Raw genomic sequence first — 16,965 nt, forward strand, 5'->3', positions numbered from 1 at the left:
ATCCAAAAAACATAATAGCAGTGTTCTTGAGTTCATATTATTGTATGATGACTAGCTGGAGGTTTATTGCATATTTTGTATCAGTTTAATGTTTTAAAATAATTATTGAAAAGTAGAAGTAAATATTGAGTATATGGTTACCTAAATCATAGTAAACTGTTCTCCCTCTGCTGTAAACAATGTTTCCTTTGTAACTGCAAGTCTTTATTTTTTCCTTTCTCTGGGATGGCAGCCATATATGGCTCACCTATCCAGGTAGCTTCCTTATGTATGAATACAAGAAAATTGGGCTAACGCAGGTTACCAAAATAGAGCAGTATATCAGCAGACCCGTCAGCCAGAAAGCCCAACTTTCTAGGTTCTGGGATCTTCTACTAGAGAGGTACTGTAGTCAAATGAAGTGTGTCGAATGAGAATTAAGGATACATCGACTTGATACTTACTACAGGTGGTTGTAGTTAATGCTACCTCTTCATGTTTACTACTGAAAACCATTCAAATTCTGCCAACTGAAGTTCCAAGTCAGGAACCTTGAGTGCATCCAGGAAGCATGAATGAAGGGAAAATATGTTTTCCCCCACTCAAATCCATTCAATAAAGTTCCAAATTTCACTTCAAGAAACTAGCAGGTATTGATATTTACAGCATACTTCTGAAGAGTTAGAGATCCTAGATCACTTAATTTTGTATTTGCACATCAATTTAAAAAAAAAAAATAAGACTACGATTTTAAAATGCCAAATTATTTTAAGTTCACTCAATAATCAAAATAACAGTGAAGTCATGAGCCACTTAATAACAGGAATACATTCTGAGAAATGCATTGTTGTGGGAACATCAGCATGAACTTCACAAACCTAGCTAGTACAGCCTTCTACATACCTGGGATATATGGTATAGTCTGTTGCTCCTAGGCTACAAACCTGGACAGTATATAACTGTATAAAACAATACTAGGTTAAACCAAGCACAAGAGAAAATGATGCAAGCCAGACAAGTAAACACGAGATGAATGAGACTGCTGTCAGTGTAATGGTGTACTATTTTACAGGAAACTTTTTTTATAAATACAAAGAGTACACTCTAAAACAATAAGAATATAGTATAGCAAATACCAGTGGTATAATCGTTTATCAAGTACTGTGTACTTACTATATGTAATTGTATATGCTATACTTTTATATGCCTGTATCACAGTAGCTTTATACCAGCATCACCACAAACATGTGAGTAATGTGTTGTGCTTTGATATTACAACAGCTAAGTCACTAGACGATAGGAATGTCTCAGCTCCATTATAAATTTATGTGACCGCCACTGTATAAGCAGTCCATTGTTGACCGAAACATCATTATGTGGTGCATGACTGTAGTCTAAATCATAATTTCTCAAGCCTTTAATTTTTGTTTTTCTTCAATCTATTTGAGAGACAGAACTCACAACAATGGTATAGTAGCATAATGATGGTGGGGTACACATGGGTTGCCAAACAGAATTTTCCTACTTCATCTATTCCCTCATTGAGAATTAATCAGTTATAAACTACAATAGATATTATAAATAGTGTAGGGGAAAAGGTGGGACACAAAAAACACAATTATTAAACACAAAAAACAGAGCATCTACCTTTTCTATCAGTTTCGTTTGGAACTAATGTAGCATGTAGGAACTAAGTTAAGGTTAAAGTTGGAATTCACACCTAAAACCAAAACAAAAGAAAACTAAGCAAACAACTAGAACAGAAACAGAACCACAGAAATGGAGATCACATGGAGGTTTATCAATAGGGGATTGGGAGGGGGAGAGAGGGGGGAAAGGTACAGAGAATAAATAGCATAAATGATAGGTGGAAAATAGACAGGGGGAGGGTAAGAATAGTGTAGGAAATGTAGAAGCCAAAGAACTTACAAGTATGACCCATGGACATGAGCTATAGGGGGGGAATGTGGGAGGGAGGGGGTGGGCAGGATGGAGTTGAGTGAAGGGGGGGAAATGGGACAACTGTAATAGCATAATCAATAAATATATCAAAAAAATTTTTTTAAAAGACAGCCTAAAAAAAAAAAAGTTGGAATCTCGGTTCTAATCCCAGGTGATTCCCTTGATCACCCTTGATCTCCTTGATCGCCTTCAGCATTCACTTGATCTTTGTGTTTCTTAACTGACAAAATAGTTGATAACACTGACCCTACCACTTTTCAGGTTGCTTTAAGACTTGACTGAAAATTCATTTTTTATAAACATTTATTCAGTTCCTAATATGTCCTAGACATTGATCTGAGGTGCATAATGATAAAACAAATTCTTTGCCTTCATGGAGCTTACATCTCAATGGACGAAGATATATGAATTAATCAAGAAAAAACAGGTAGTATGGGTGGGGGCTGAATCTGCAGGAAGGTGTGGTATTTTACATAAGGTGGTCAGGAAAGCCTCTCTGGAATTTCAATAGAGACTTGAATAAAGTGAGTTGTCAGGTCTTTCTTGGCAAAACACACAAGGGCAAGGCCCTGATGGTAGAAAGGCTTGGCAGGTTCAAAGGACAGCAGTGTGATTGGATGAGAATGAGCTGGTAGAACGGCAATGAGGTCCAAGAGGCAAGGTTGGAGATGAAGATCATGCAAGAAAGGAGTCTGGCTGTCACATAAAGGTAAATGGGAAGACATTGGAGGGGTCTGAGCAGAAGAGGGCCATAATTTGACTCCTGTTTCAACAGGATTATTCTGCCTACTGTGTGGAGAACAGAACAAATTACTAGGAGTCAAAGGTGAAAAAAGGAAGGCCAGGCAATGTACTCAGGCAGACAAGGTAAGCTAGTTTAGACTATGGTGAGAGTGGTGCACATGGTAACTGGTTAGAATCTAGGAATATTATGAAGGAAGAGGCAATAGGGTTTTCTCATGGATTTGGATAGGAAGTGCAAGAGAGAGGAGTGGAATAACAAGAATTTAGGCCAGAACAAATGGAACAAAGGAGTTAGTGATATAGTGAGTTTGCTTTAGAATTTAAAGAGCATTATATAAGGGGATATTAACTAGTTCATTCTGTACCACAAGCCAAATATTTGATAGATTAAAATTTCATTCTAGTCTGCCATAACATAAGGTATTTCATGATTTTCACCAAATATTCATTCTGAAAATTCATTAGTGAGAGGTCAGTTTACAATAATGGAAATTTTCAATCAGAAAAAAGTTTTATTATTAAGAAACAATGACATCAGGTAAAAAAGCAAAAAACTGTGCAATTATGGCAAAACGTTTAAAAACATCTACACATTTGCCCCGAAAGGACTACAGTACTTACTACATACCTGAGCACTGAACATTGAATGACATTTTAAACTGCTTCACACAGAAAATCTGATTCCTTGCGGATCACTCCCACTTTTTCTCATGCACCAATGAGATGAACTTGATGCTTAAGCATCAACTTTGTAGGATAACAGAAAACAAAGATGGAAACTAAAGAATGCAATTAAAACTTTCCTATAATATAGTTATATCAAGTCCAGTTTTCAATGTCTAAAAAATATATAGGAAAGTGCTACATACATTCTTCAAAAGCAAAAACAAGGTTTAAGAGGGACCAGCATATTTTCGACCTTTATTTCAATTCTATGGTCCCCTTTGTGCATTTTACTTATATTCTCAACATACTATGCAAAGGTATCTTAACTATCTATCTATCTATATATATATATATATAGGTGTATATATATACATATATATATATATATATATATACACACACACACACACATATTACTCATCTTAGTTTTCTAGGGCTTCTTCTCAAATCATTTTAAAAGTGGCAAAGTATCCCAGCTATATAATTTAAACAAATAGTTCTTAATACAAAATTCAATATATATTCTACACCCATAGCAAATTCTAAACCTTGGCTTTAACACACTATACTTTGATCATACCATTAATATTAATTGTTACAGCAAAAGGATCAACTGTTGTACAGATCAACAGAAAAAAAAATCTACTGTGGAATTAACCACAGCATGTTTGTTGTACTCGTATATGTCATACGGCACATGTAAATTACTAACTCAACATTTCATATTATGCTTTCAAGTAACACATTATTCCTTAATAAATATAGAAGATTGTCAAAAAGCATCAGGGAATCATAAGATATTCAACAAAGCTTTCAAAAATAAATTACAGGAACATCTCTTGCAAAAGTTAGTTATTTTTGCTTTCCTTCCCTCTGCAATGCAACACTGTAAAGACACTTTAAAAAACTCACAGAAATAGCCCCCAAACAGCATGAAGATGAAGAGAAGGAAAAACTGGAGAGGAAAAAAAGTTCATCGGTTGACAAAGTATAAAGAGGTTATAGCTACACTATCAAACCCACGAAGAAAATAAACCACATTATCTAGCTTCAGAAGACTAAATTTTAAAATATTAATTCTATAAATCCTGTCTATTTTGAATTCTTCTACAGAAAACATTTCTTACTGTAAAGGTCTCAGACAAACAGTTTGGAAAGTTCCTGAAAAATGAGGTATGTGATGCAAAGAGGCAATGTTTTAAAATTGTTTCACAGTGTCACATCACAATTTGTACAAGAGTTTCTAATTAAGACCATGCCTATTTATTTTAAGAAAATCAAAATGTTCTACATGAAGACAGACTCTGGCCTATACTTATATCCTTTATTGATTATTCTAGGCATAGTAAAAATTAAGTTACTGATCCAAATATCTACAAATGATATAACAAATGAGTCGGTTTGTCTTTTTTGTGAATATTCCTAATTGATTGTTAGAAATTCATCATTTAATATTAAACATGATTAAGTGCCTATAATGCTAGAGTTCTATTCACTCATTCTTTTCCTTCTCAATCATCTTCAGCTAGAACAAGGTTTCCAACATGAAAATATTTATCTCTATTAAGTGCAAAAAATTTTTAAAATGAGGTTTTACTTGTCACATGTAACTTAAAAGCCATTAAATTCAACCACTGCAGGAGTTTTGTTTCTGTAAAACAGAATTTTAAAAGTAGGTGTAAAACTTCACATTATGCTCTGTGCAGAACTGCAATATGTTACCTTTCACTGTACCAATAAAGACTAGACAAGTAGAGAATGGAAAAGGAAGTCAGGCAACAAAATGGCCTGTGTTAGTGCAAACTATGTTTAATGTTCTCACTATTCTAAGACTGAGTGCAGTTACATCAATAACTGGCCATATCTTGCTGTCAGGTAAGTAGAGAATCTTGTGCAATCATTAAGAGTTCAACAGGTAAAGTACGACGGCCACAAAATTAACATACCAACTTGAAAGGTAGGCAGACGCTCAGACAATTTAAATCTTCCTAGCTATACCTAGCTATAACTTATACTAGCACCAGCCACCTGTGATTCTGAGCCCTTGTCGGGATTTTTTAATGAGACAGTGTTAGCACTTGAAAAAGTTATCAACAGAAAACAGCTACTTTAAAAGTTTAGCTTAATTTAAAGTAATATAGGAAATATGAAACAATCAGACTGAAAGTTCTGAGATGATTTGTTTTTCCTTCGATCTACTCTAACAGAACACATTTAAATCTCAGGACACCTGAAAATAGTACATAAATATATATATAGTGTGTGTGTGTGTGTGTGTGTGTGTGTGTGTAATAAGAATCTAAGTTAGTGCTTCTCTGTGTTGGAGAGGTCACAGCTAAAGTCCTAGTGATATTGCCTCAGATTTTTACCCGTATTTAAAATAAAAAATCACATCAAACTAGTTTGGATGTCTCTAACCAATACCCTAATTGCTCTTATAAGACTGCATAGTTATTAATTCATCTGGTATCTCAGAAACTATCACAAAAATTCTAGAATGAAAATGATTGTTTTTATACTAGAAAAAAAATGCTGATAATTGCACTTTGTTACCTTTTGCTTACTGAAATGAAAACATCACAAGGATGAAGACATCCTTCCCTATACTGTAATCTTCAAGAACACCCACTTTCATATACAAACTCTCAGCTTTCTTAAATACTGACAACATTTCCTGTGTCATTGAAAGTTTCCTCAAGTACTAGATGTCAGTGAGGTCACTAGACCTGCTACTCAAAGTACTTTCTGAAGACACTGAGGGTAGAGTTTAGCAACAGCACATTCAAAATGCCGGCCAAGGTCCCAGAGCCGATCTGGGGTCTCATACACTTTCATCCATTGGTCAGTGATATCATCATATTGGTAAAGGGAATTTTTTCTGCTGGTTCTGAAGACATGTTCTTCAACGGTCACTTGAGTGGCTCGAACAAATAAATGAAGTTTATTCTGGAAAAGTACCAGTTTAAGGTATGGATTTATAGACTCATCACATGGAAAGTCCTTCTTACGAGTCCATTTATTTAGCTCAATGTCATAGGCTTCTACAGTAAACATGCGCTGATGATTTCCACAGGTTCCAGCAATGTAGTAGATAGAGTCTTTGTATACAGCTGCTAAGCCCTGGATTCTAGGCACAGTCATAGGGGTTAAAAAACCCCAGTAGTCTTTTTGAGGCTCATAGAAGAGGAAAAATTCTCCTAAAAAAAAAAAGAAGAAAAAACAAACAAAAATAGGTACATTTATATGTCTTTTTGATTATGTTGAAGACTAAAGAAGATAATTTTCCAAATATTTCACTTCCTGAAATATTGCTTTTATAATCTCCAGAGATACATTAATTATAAAATAGCTTAAAACTTCTTTGTTCCATGGCACAACATAATATTATAGATTACAGTCAACCTGAATCAGGGGTGTTCATAATGGGGAGAGGTGAGGAGATGACAGAATGATAGTTAAAAACTTGGTTCCATTTCTTCTATCCAACTATGTATTTCAGAAAATTTATTTTAAGCCACCATTAAAAAAAGCATTATTACTAATGGTTAGCCAGTGAGGTCAAAGTACATATATAGCTTGATCATGAATAAGCCACTACGAATTTATGTGCTGATTATTTAATTAGAAGATAGTATAAGGAGTTGTTCAGATTTGTATCTATGTGCCACTTATGCGTTCTAGTGTTTCCACAATGCAAAGACAAATATTCGAGAGGGAAAACATGGCTTAAATATGATAGAAGACACACACACAGTTTATGGAGTTGACTTTAAGTCAGTTTCAATTCTATTTTAACAATAAAAGGGTGTTCTGAGTCAGACTGCCAATATAAAAATATTAAAGAGAATTAAATTAGTGAAGATTTACAAGTGTTTAGCTAATTATAACATTTCTACAAAATCCTTGATATAAAAATCTAAACCCTTTATGAACAGATTAAATGATATGATAATAGCCAGATAGTACAATGTACGCTTCTGATTATTCATGTCAAGTTTATTTACATAAAGAGGCAGTGTTTAGATTAGCAATACAAGTAGGTATGAGCTTCTCCTTGAAAACTGTTTTGAACTAGGTTTACTCGACAAATTTAACTGCCAGCTCAATAGTAATGCTGTAATTTCAAATTTTCTTAAAATAGCTTGTTAAACTCCCAGCTTGTGCTTGCGCACCACCTGTCCTTAAATGATGAACTTATAACAGGATTCTTAGTAAAGAAGATAGGAATTAAAATTTTCTAACATGTATTACCTACCTCTCCATAAATTTCTTATGGAAAGAAAAATAATATATTTAAAAAGTTGATTTTAAATATCTAAAATCACTTTAATAAATTAAAAGCCATGATGGTCAGCCCTGGCTGGGTGTAGCTCAGTTGGTAAAAGCATCTTCCCCATAGGCCAAGGTTGTGGATTCAATTGCTGGTTAGGGCACATACAAGAATTAGCGAATTAATGCAATAAAAATCGATATTTTTCTGTCTCTCTCCCTTCCTCCCTCTTTCTGAAAATCAATAGATAAAAAAATTTAAAAAATAAAACTAAAAGCAGTGATAGGCAATTAAGAAAACCTCAGAGCATCAGATTTCTCTTATATAAAATACAACCTTGGATTAAACAAGGTTCATTCCAGCCTTGAAATTCTATTAATTCAATGCTACTTTGCTTTAGAATTTACATTAATATACAACCTTTACCTTCCAAATGAGTGTCTTACAATATATTCTATGCCTAGCAACTAACTGGTCAGCCAGTAAGACCAGTAAACCATATTGGATGATTTAACCTATCCAACCACACTCAAAAGATTTTACATCCATTCTTGTATACCATTTTTCTGCAAGATCAACAAAACTAAATCATGCCTATTTTTTCTATTCAACTAAAATAAGGCACTAGAGAGTACTACTCCTGGAAAATTAACTTGTACTAAACTTTAAACATATGGGATCAGGCTTTTATAGGAACTTTTAAGTCAAATAAAGGATTAGAGCAAAGAACCTAATTTAAAGGCAACAGTAAGAACTAAAAACTCATATGTGTCTCAACACAGAAGTTGCCCCTTTTCTCTTGCTTTATACTATTGGGTTGACCAAAAAGTCATGTTTTTTCCCATAAAAGACATTTTTTCATTTTCGCCAATAACTTTATTGATTTGGGTATTTTGAGTATGTTGGCTATCTCTGGCTATTCACTGCTAGTGGGTAGAGGCCAGGGGTGCTGCTCAACATTTTCCAATGCATAAGACAGCCCCAGAGCAAAGAATTTTTTGGCCAAAATGTCAATGGTACCAAGAAACTTGGCAAACCACTTTTGACACACTGAACCAGTCACAGCACCTTCTCCATACACTGCACAAATATTTTACTGAATTTCAGTTGCATTTTTACCTTTCTTTAAATAAAAAGGTGTGCTAAAAATATGCTAAAATGTTGTATAGTTTCTTCCATCTTCAATATTAAAATGGATGCACAAAAATTCACTAATTTTGATAACTTTTTTTTTAAATACACAGTAAGTTTTTTATTGTGACAGCTGATATAACAGCTGTCACAATACAATCTAACAAAATTGTTTCTAATGAAGTTAAAGACAACTAAGGCCTACTAGAGCCATCGTGGGAAGAAAACGCAATGGACTTTTTGGCCAACCCAATAGTAATAGGTGAGGAAAACATTTATACCTAAGCAATTAAGAAACAGAAGAGAAATAAGGATGTTGGTATTATTGACATTACATTCAACATTTAAACAACTTAAATGTGTAAAACCCAAAGGAAGACATTAGTTATCTCAAATCTAAACCTTGGAACAAATGTCTTATTTTCATACAGTCACTTTTTCTACTTGTGCATCATTTAAAATCTTTTAAAAGGTTAAGTATGTTAAATATTTCCTCTTACCTATACTGGTAAAAGTAGAAAAAAGGTGACAACTCAAAACTTTTCCAGTAAAAAAAACAATTTAAAACAACGTGTTACGGAAGGCTGCAGTGCAATTAAAATCAGAAGGCTGTCACTTCAAATTCTATGTAATTAAGTTTTATAACCTTTGCGATCATAAAGCTTAGACAAAATTCTTGGGTAATTGCTTAGTATGAGTTTAGTTAATGATTTGTTCTCTTTTTCTTTTAAACTAATCTCTAAAAAAAGTACTTGCTGTAACATCGCTTGATTATGTTACTAAAGAATAAAAAAAAAGTCATGCATCAACTTGCTTTCTTGTTTAAAGTCTTAAAAACAACTCTAAAATACTTCTCCAAAAATACTAAACTATTACTTATTAAAAAATGGCTTCAGAAATACTTACTCCACATTTCAAAGCACAGAGAATAAAAAAAACTTACAGGATTATTTTAATAACTTAAAAATATCTGCCTTTTTAAATTTTTTTAAATTTTGTATTTATTTATTTTTAGAGAGAGGGGAAGGGAGGGAGAATAAGAGAGAAACATCAATCAGCTGCCTTGCACATGCCTAACTCGGGGCTGGGGAGCATCCCTGATCAGGAATCAAACTGGTAACCTTTTGCTTTGTGGAACAATGCCCAACCAACTGAGCCACACCTGTCAGGGCTGCCTTTTTAGATATAAGTTTATTTTCTTTATAGGTCCTTTAAAGAAGAGACTGTTCCACCAAAGTTTATGATAAGAAAGCCCTAGGTATTCCTCAATTAATAGGAACAAACCCTGTTTTAGTATAACTGAAACACAATTTGACCTGTTACCTTTCCTTTTCAGGAAAAACTGAATCACTCAGGCACCTACCCTGTAAAACATAGATCTTCTCTTTGTACTCCACAGCATTATGAAACTCCATTGCAACAGGCATTGCACAAACAGTGGTCCAACAATTTTCTCTGCTGTCATAGCACTCCACAGATTTTAGTGAGTTTCTCCCATCACCTTCATAAACACGCCCTCCAATTGCATACATCTTACCACAGCAATACACCAGTTTGCAGCCTATTCTGGCACGAAGCAAGGATGGTTTGGATAGCCACCTATTGGTGGAATGGTCATACATCCAGAAATCATTTTCTGCCTTATGGTCAATGGAAACCTCACTGCTGCTTGGCCTGTATCCTCCTGCAATGTAAATGTCATTATCTGGTGATATAAGAATCCCAACTTCTCTTAGATCATTTGGTGGTTTGCATAATTTAAACACTCTTCCTGTGACTATATCTAGACAAGGCACTGTTTGCTTCTTTCCTGAGTGTTTGTGGGCAGCATCAAAACATATGATCATCTCAGATGCAGTCATTCCAAGTCTCTGTGTACAGCCATTAGTATTAGATGGTCCCTTCTCTACACAGCTTTTTGCTATAGCCTGTGCAAACTGAGGTGGAATTTTCTCTATAAAGGTATCTTCCATCAGAGGAAAACGTATGCATTTGGCAAAAATTTCCGGAAGATGCACTTCTCTTTCATTCTGTTCATGTTCAAACCACCTTACAATGCTTTCGTAAACATGCTCTTCTCGGTCTACATTTAAATCATCACTGTCTAGTATACTTATCAGCTGGTCTTTTGTCAACTGGAGAAACTCTTGTTCTTTGGTGACACACACAAACTTTTTACGAATGTATTCTTTTGATCGATCTCGGAGCTCCTGATGACCATAATGATCAGCAAAAATGAAGACCCCAATAGAATTTTGTGGGTCCAAATGACTGATCATATACTTAGCACATTGGTCTTGGATGGAAGGAATCTGGAAGATGCTAGCTGCAGTAAACAAGGCTTGAACATTGGCCTCTGTCAGAACAACTCTGGAGGTGTAGGCATACTTCAACACTAAATCCATCGATTCAGCTTCAACACCAACTATTCGAACTTCTTTTTGAGAACTTTCTGTAAGGCCACTAGTGAACATGGATCTACGAAGGAAAGAGTACTTAATATTATGCATCCTATAAATAAAAATTATGGTGGCAAATATTTTAAACTATAAATTTACCACAAAAATTATGTTTGAAACTGAAAAATATTTCCTAATGTGTCTCTCAGTATTCCTATTCAGGATAAAAGTTGCTCATCTAGCAGGATTTAATCTGACTAATCTCAAAACCTCATTATCAGGACCATCCACTTTGTGCCAATTCTGAAAAAAGGGAAGAATACCTAAGTAAAGTATACCAAAAGGTGGCATGGAATATTCCAGGACACCTTATCTTCCTTGGAGACCCTATCCAGGCTTCTGATCAAGTTGCCTTAAATCACCAGGCCAGTCAAAAAGTTTGGAATACCTATAGGGTGTTAATGTGATACATTAGCATATAGAGACTAATAAAACTTTTTATGTCCCAGTGGAAATACACAAAGCAAACCCTGCCCAAAATATATCTTTAAATTTTTCACCTTAGAAAAACAAAACGTTCTTTGTAAGTTCTTATTCTCTAACTACTCATATTTAAAAGTATCTTATGAATAATTCTTTATTCATTATAAGGAATATAAAGAACATCACTTTACTTATCCTTGGACATTATGAAAATCTTTGCTTAAAGAAATATGCTGAATATTCTCCAAGTTATATTTTACCTATTATATCTGTGTATGAATAAAGATTATGGAAGGCTGATTATAATGCTTACTTCTAAATACAATTTATGAATTAACTGATTATTCAAAGATAATGGTTTTAAATCCCAAACTATTTCCTTTAAGACCAAGATTTTTAAAAAAAATTAAAATACCTGTCCATTTATGGGCCTTTCTTGGCCAAAACATTAAGTAACCAAAAGCCTGACTCTTTATTTATTTGTTATTTACAAACATTATTTGTATTTCTTATCCTCCTTTCAGATTTCCTTCAAGGCTGCTCATAAAACTAAAACATAAAAACCAAATCAAAATCTCTTTTAAAAGCCTTTCCAGAAAGGGGCTGCGTGCCCTAGAATGCTTACTAGATGTCTATTGAAGAAATTGGCCTAACACTGGTAATAAAGTTAACTGTACAGATCCAGACCCCTCCTATTTTAAGTGTTATGCTATGAAAAATATCCTTAAATAGGAAGATTTCCAGTTACGTTTGAAGTCTCCATCAAATGAATTTAAAATTCTGAGAAATACTGGAGATATACAAGGTATCACAAGGACCCAGGTGACTACCTAGGTTAACCATCTTTGAATCCTATTTTTACTTTCGCAATGTAAATTTTAAATTTAATATCACACAGGGCTTTTTTTGATGACTGAAAACTAGATGTTCCAATGTATGAGCTGGTTTTCAATTCAGGTGCTGAAAAACTCAATGATACAGTTACCAATTAAAAAGAAAAATAAAGCCCTTCATTAGGCATAGATTAACTCCCAAAGGAGAATGTTGCCACATACCCCTTTATCAGGGGAACTACTACTGACCTGAATAGGTTGGTCTCACACACAGGAGCAGTATGACATTTGATGAGTTCTCCTCTGTTCTCATAGGTTCTTTATGTAAACTCTATATAAAGTGGGAACATGTCCTCACACAAAACCCTGAGCAGCAAAACGTTTGTTAACAATACAGATTTTAATTCTGACAAGTCACCGGGGTCATGAAACTGCCACGCCAGATTCCATGCTATTCAAATTCTTCCACCAGTGATAAAAGACTTAGAAAATATTATGTACAACTTTCTAGATCTCACATAAAGAGAAGCACTGTGCCGGGAAGCTTCTGTGTGAAAATCACAAGCGAGAGATAAAAACAATCCTTAAGTTTTCTAGCCAAATATCTTCATCTAAATTCACATATCTAATTTATTGGAAATTAAGAAAATCTATTACAGTATATGTCTTTTAAAATGATTTGATTAGGCCTTCAAAACTAACTTTAATTATGACATTTAGTAATAACATTTCAGGTAAGAAGATACATTTTCACTTTGAAGTTTCAATTTTTTTTTTAACTATTCAAACTTTATATAATAAAAACTTCTAAAAGGCAACTTTGAAGAGGACCCACACTCCTGTTCCTTAAAAGTCAAAAAGTGACTAAGAAGCCTGGCTCTGGAATCAAATCCAACCTCGACCACTTACTAGTTAGAAGATTTACACAGGCCACTTAATTTTTCCCGGTCTCAGTTTTTTTTCACATGTAGAATGGAAATAACAACTGCACAGAGATAGAATTGTAAAGAGTACATAAAGCAATATATGCAAAGTAAAGTTACCCCAGAGCTTGATAAGTAGTTAATTATGACATGTATTTAAGCACATAAATGACCTAACCATATCCAGTGGATAGTCCGGATAAGTGAATCTCACAAGCAGTTTCCATTACTAAGCCAAACTGCGTATCTTTTCTGTACTATATGAGTTTCTTCTTTTTCCTTTCCGCTCACTGCTTCATAATTGGTTAATACTTAATAGTCCCATGACCTACCCTAGCAAGTCTAAATGGTTACATCACAAGCATCAGACTGAAGTGACTATATTTAACTCAGTATTCTGAGAAATAGGAACCAGAAACTACTGTCTGGAACACTACACTGTTATATGTCCTATTATAGGTAAGCGCCTTCAAAAGGAAAAAAGCACACTTAGGCATGGCTGAGAAGATTATTTCCTGTCATTCATTCCTGTCTCCCATCATTCATTATTAGACATTGAAAGGCTAAAAAAAAAAAAAAATAAGCACTTGAAACAAGAAGGAGAACTTAAACTCAAGCAGGAAGCTGCCTTTATCACTGATCTTTTCTTAGAATATGAACTTATTTTTTAGACTCATGTTTTAAAATTTTACTTTTCAAAGTTTCATGAGAATAAAAGATGACTATAAATGAAAATGAAAACTTAGCTTAAAAAATGCTTCTGCGAATCTTGGAAAAATCACCAGTCTGGGGCATAAAGTACATAGAAAATTGTACTTCATTTATTTTTATTTCACTGCTTTTATCTCCATGGCATTAAAGCAATCTATTACAGTTATTTGTTTTGTTTTAAACTGTGAAAGTGCTACATGCATTAAAGAAATATGCCTCATGGATAAATTTCTGGAACAAATTCTAGACCAGCACTGTCCAATAAAATTTTCAGTAATGGAAATGCTCTATATCTGGGCTGTGCAATGTGGCAGCTGCTACCTACATGTGGCTACTGAGCACTTTAAATGTGGTAATTGTGCCTAAAGAAGTGAATTTTGAATTTTGTTTAATTTTAAATAAAGTTTCAAAGCTACACATGGCTAGTGGCTGCCATATTGGGCAGCACAATTCTAGATTTTCTGGGCATTTATCTGAAACAAACAGAAAAATATTTACTAACTTAAAAAAACAACCACCTGAATTCTAGAATCCGACAAGTCAAAACAAGAAAAAAAATGTACCGCCCGTTACCTATTTTCACAAAACAAACTCATTGGTTTTATTTCATTGTAGTACGTCAGTATTGTAATCAAATGGCCAATGGTGAGGGGGAAAAGGGAACTCGGGTGCGGATATTGACAGAAGTCTCTACCATCATCATACCTGAAGTAAGGGCTGATTGCAGCAAGAACGTTTCTATGACAGGAAAATGTTTTCCCGTGATCCACTTCCACTACAATGTCTGTCAACTGTCCTTCATCGTACATTGTTTTGAGTTGCTTAAGAATACTGCAAGCATGGAAGGGGTCCATGGCATCGCTGGCTGTGTCTGAAGATGGAATCCCATTCAGAGTTGGGGAAGACTTATTTAAATCTAGGAGGAGAAAAATCGTACAACCACAAGAAGTTCGGAGCCAGTTACGGCGTCGCGGATTTTTTGTTGTTTGTTTTTGTTTGCCTGGCTTGTTTTTTTCCCCCTACAAAAATACATGGATGCATGTTGTACACCACCAAATGACACCGCAAGTGAGGATGTGGGAGAGCGCGAGCTGCGATGCAAGTTCAAACACCAGCCTACTCCTCTCGGAGCCCGCCGGCGAGCCCGTGCCGGTGCCCGCGGAGAGTCCGTACGGACAGACAGGGCGAAGTGTCTGTGGGGACTCTACTGACAGTCGGAACGTCCCAACCGGGAGCCGAGGGCAGGAGCCTCACAGGGGACGCGCAAGGGATGACGGCCGCTGGTACTCCTTCAACCGCCTCCCGAAAGGTCGGAACAGCGGCGGGTACCCGGCTTCCCTTATTCTGGTCCGGCCGGACCGCCCACCGCCCTCCACGCCGTCCATCCTCCCTCCCCTCATCCCTCTTCACCTCTCCATCTTTCTCTCCGGCTCCCCATCATCACCACCACAGCTCGCCGAAGGAGCCTGGCCCCCGGCCCACCTCCCCCGCAACGCACCTCCCTAGCTACGATACGACCCACCTGCCGACGCGGCCATTTCTCCACGGGGCCCCGGCTCCAGCTATTTAAAGAGGAAATGTCATTTCGCTTCACTCTCTCCAGGGTTCCGGCTCTTCTAAGCTTCCCCTAGCCAATGGGATGGCCTATGCATATGGCTCCGCCCCAGCCTCCGAATTCCGGGCGTTTATTGGTTAGAGTGTGCGCAGGGCGCACCGGGAAATGTAGTTTTATTGTCCCCGCTCCCGCGTGGTGTGGGTCGGGTGAGGCCAAAGCCGCGGATTCCTATTGGCTGGTTCTGGCGAAGGTGGAGAGCGGGGATGTCGCCCCCCTGTGTCTGTGGGGCTCGCAGTACCTGCCCAGGGTAATAGTCTTGTGGCTGAGGAGAGCTGTCTTACAGAGGGCTTGGGGTTGGGGAAGCTCTTGAAGGGGAAACTATCCCATTGTAGGCCTTTCTCAGGCCCCTGTCTCATTTTTTTTTTTTTTTTTTAAATCTTGTTCTTCAGCAAGGGAGGGAGGTGGGGTGGCTGCGGTCGCGGGGAGTGGTGGAGAGTAAATGCAGACAACTGTACTTGAACAACAATAAAATATTTTTAAAAACAAAAAATAAAATAAAATCGTGTTCTTTAGTCTCTAAACCTTCTGCCAATGACTAGCTTCCGATATGAACGCAGGCTGTGAAACCAGAGAAATTTGGAAATGGATAAGAGGGCTGTTGTCCAAAACTGCTAAGGAAATCTGACACCCCACCCTGAAGAAAAATATCAGGAGGTCCAGGAGAAACCCATCTCTGAGGAGTCACCTGTGACGCCTTGGCCGCGTGCTCGATTTCCTCCCATTACTTTGGTCTGATTACAACGGCTGCTCGGGATCCTAATTCCCACTCACGCCTCGCTTTCCTCAGACACTTCGAAACACCTGTTCCATTCTAAGACACGTGGACGTCATAGAGTGCCCTCCCTTAGCTATGAAGGAGCTAAGGTACCAAATAGTCTGCAATTTCCTGTGAAGAAATATTGGAGACTGCCTTGAAACTGAGCCGGAGATGATTACTGAACATGAGGCCTTAGATAGGACCCTTCTTGAGTACTTGGCTTCTTCACCTGTAACATATGAATAATTCCCGTTCTTTCTGCCCTGTAGACTGCAAGCCTTTTGAAAGAAAGTAGAAATTTTACTGTTGAAATATTTTATTGTATTGCTTTGTGTTTCTATTATCTAACAGGGTGCCTGGCACATTATAGATACTTAATATTTTAAAAATAAATGTCAGTCACAGATGAGCTAACATTGCAAATGTGATTTCTAAACCTTTGAAATGTAAGGGAGTATTATCAGTGAACTGGGAAGAAATTTCTAGTAGAGA

At 36.2% G+C, this 16,965-nt stretch overlaps 1 protein-coding gene across 3 annotated transcripts; it reads right to left on the minus strand.

Moving 5' to 3' along the window:
• Window positions 1–2,955: 2,955 nt before the first annotated feature.
• KBTBD8 (kelch repeat and BTB domain containing 8) lies at window positions 2,956–15,719 on the minus strand. Of its 3 annotated transcripts, none has more exons than XM_045192390.2 (4): window positions 15,624–15,719; window positions 14,807–15,017; window positions 10,116–11,230; window positions 2,956–6,548 (listed from the first exon to the last, which is right to left on the minus strand). In XM_045192390.2, the coding sequence occupies exons 1-4, from the start codon at window positions 15,637–15,639 to the stop codon at window positions 6,085–6,087; spliced, it is 1,806 nt and encodes a 601-aa protein (XP_045048325.1). In that variant the 5' UTR covers window positions 15,640–15,719; the 3' UTR covers window positions 2,956–6,084. The 3 variants fall into 3 exon arrangements, with proteins under 3 accessions (XP_045048325.1, XP_071078362.1, XP_045048326.1); XM_071222261.1 differs by having other exon boundaries at window positions 14,807–15,120; window positions 15,624–15,654; XM_045192391.2 differs by lacking the exon at window positions 14,807–15,017 and having other exon boundaries at window positions 15,624–15,700.
• Window positions 15,720–16,965: the final 1,246 nt, after the last annotated feature.

The sequence above is a fragment of the Desmodus rotundus genome, chromosome 8 (assembly GCF_022682495.2).
Source record: "Desmodus rotundus isolate HL8 chromosome 8, HLdesRot8A.1, whole genome shotgun sequence".
In the NCBI taxonomy this organism is placed as follows: domain Eukaryota; kingdom Metazoa; phylum Chordata; class Mammalia; order Chiroptera; family Phyllostomidae; genus Desmodus; species Desmodus rotundus.

Excerpts from the sequence above, each read along its gene's own strand:
- KBTBD8 (XM_045192390.2), bottom strand. Across the intron at positions 11,231-14,806 it reads GCAATCAGCCCTTACTTCAG|ATCCATGTTCACTAGTGGCC; the intron begins GTATGATGATGG and ends TTTCCTTCGTAG. Across the intron at positions 6,549-10,115 it reads GAAGATCTATGTTTTACAGG|GAGAATTTTTCCTCTTCTAT; the intron begins GTAGGTGCCTGA and ends TTTTTTTTTTAG.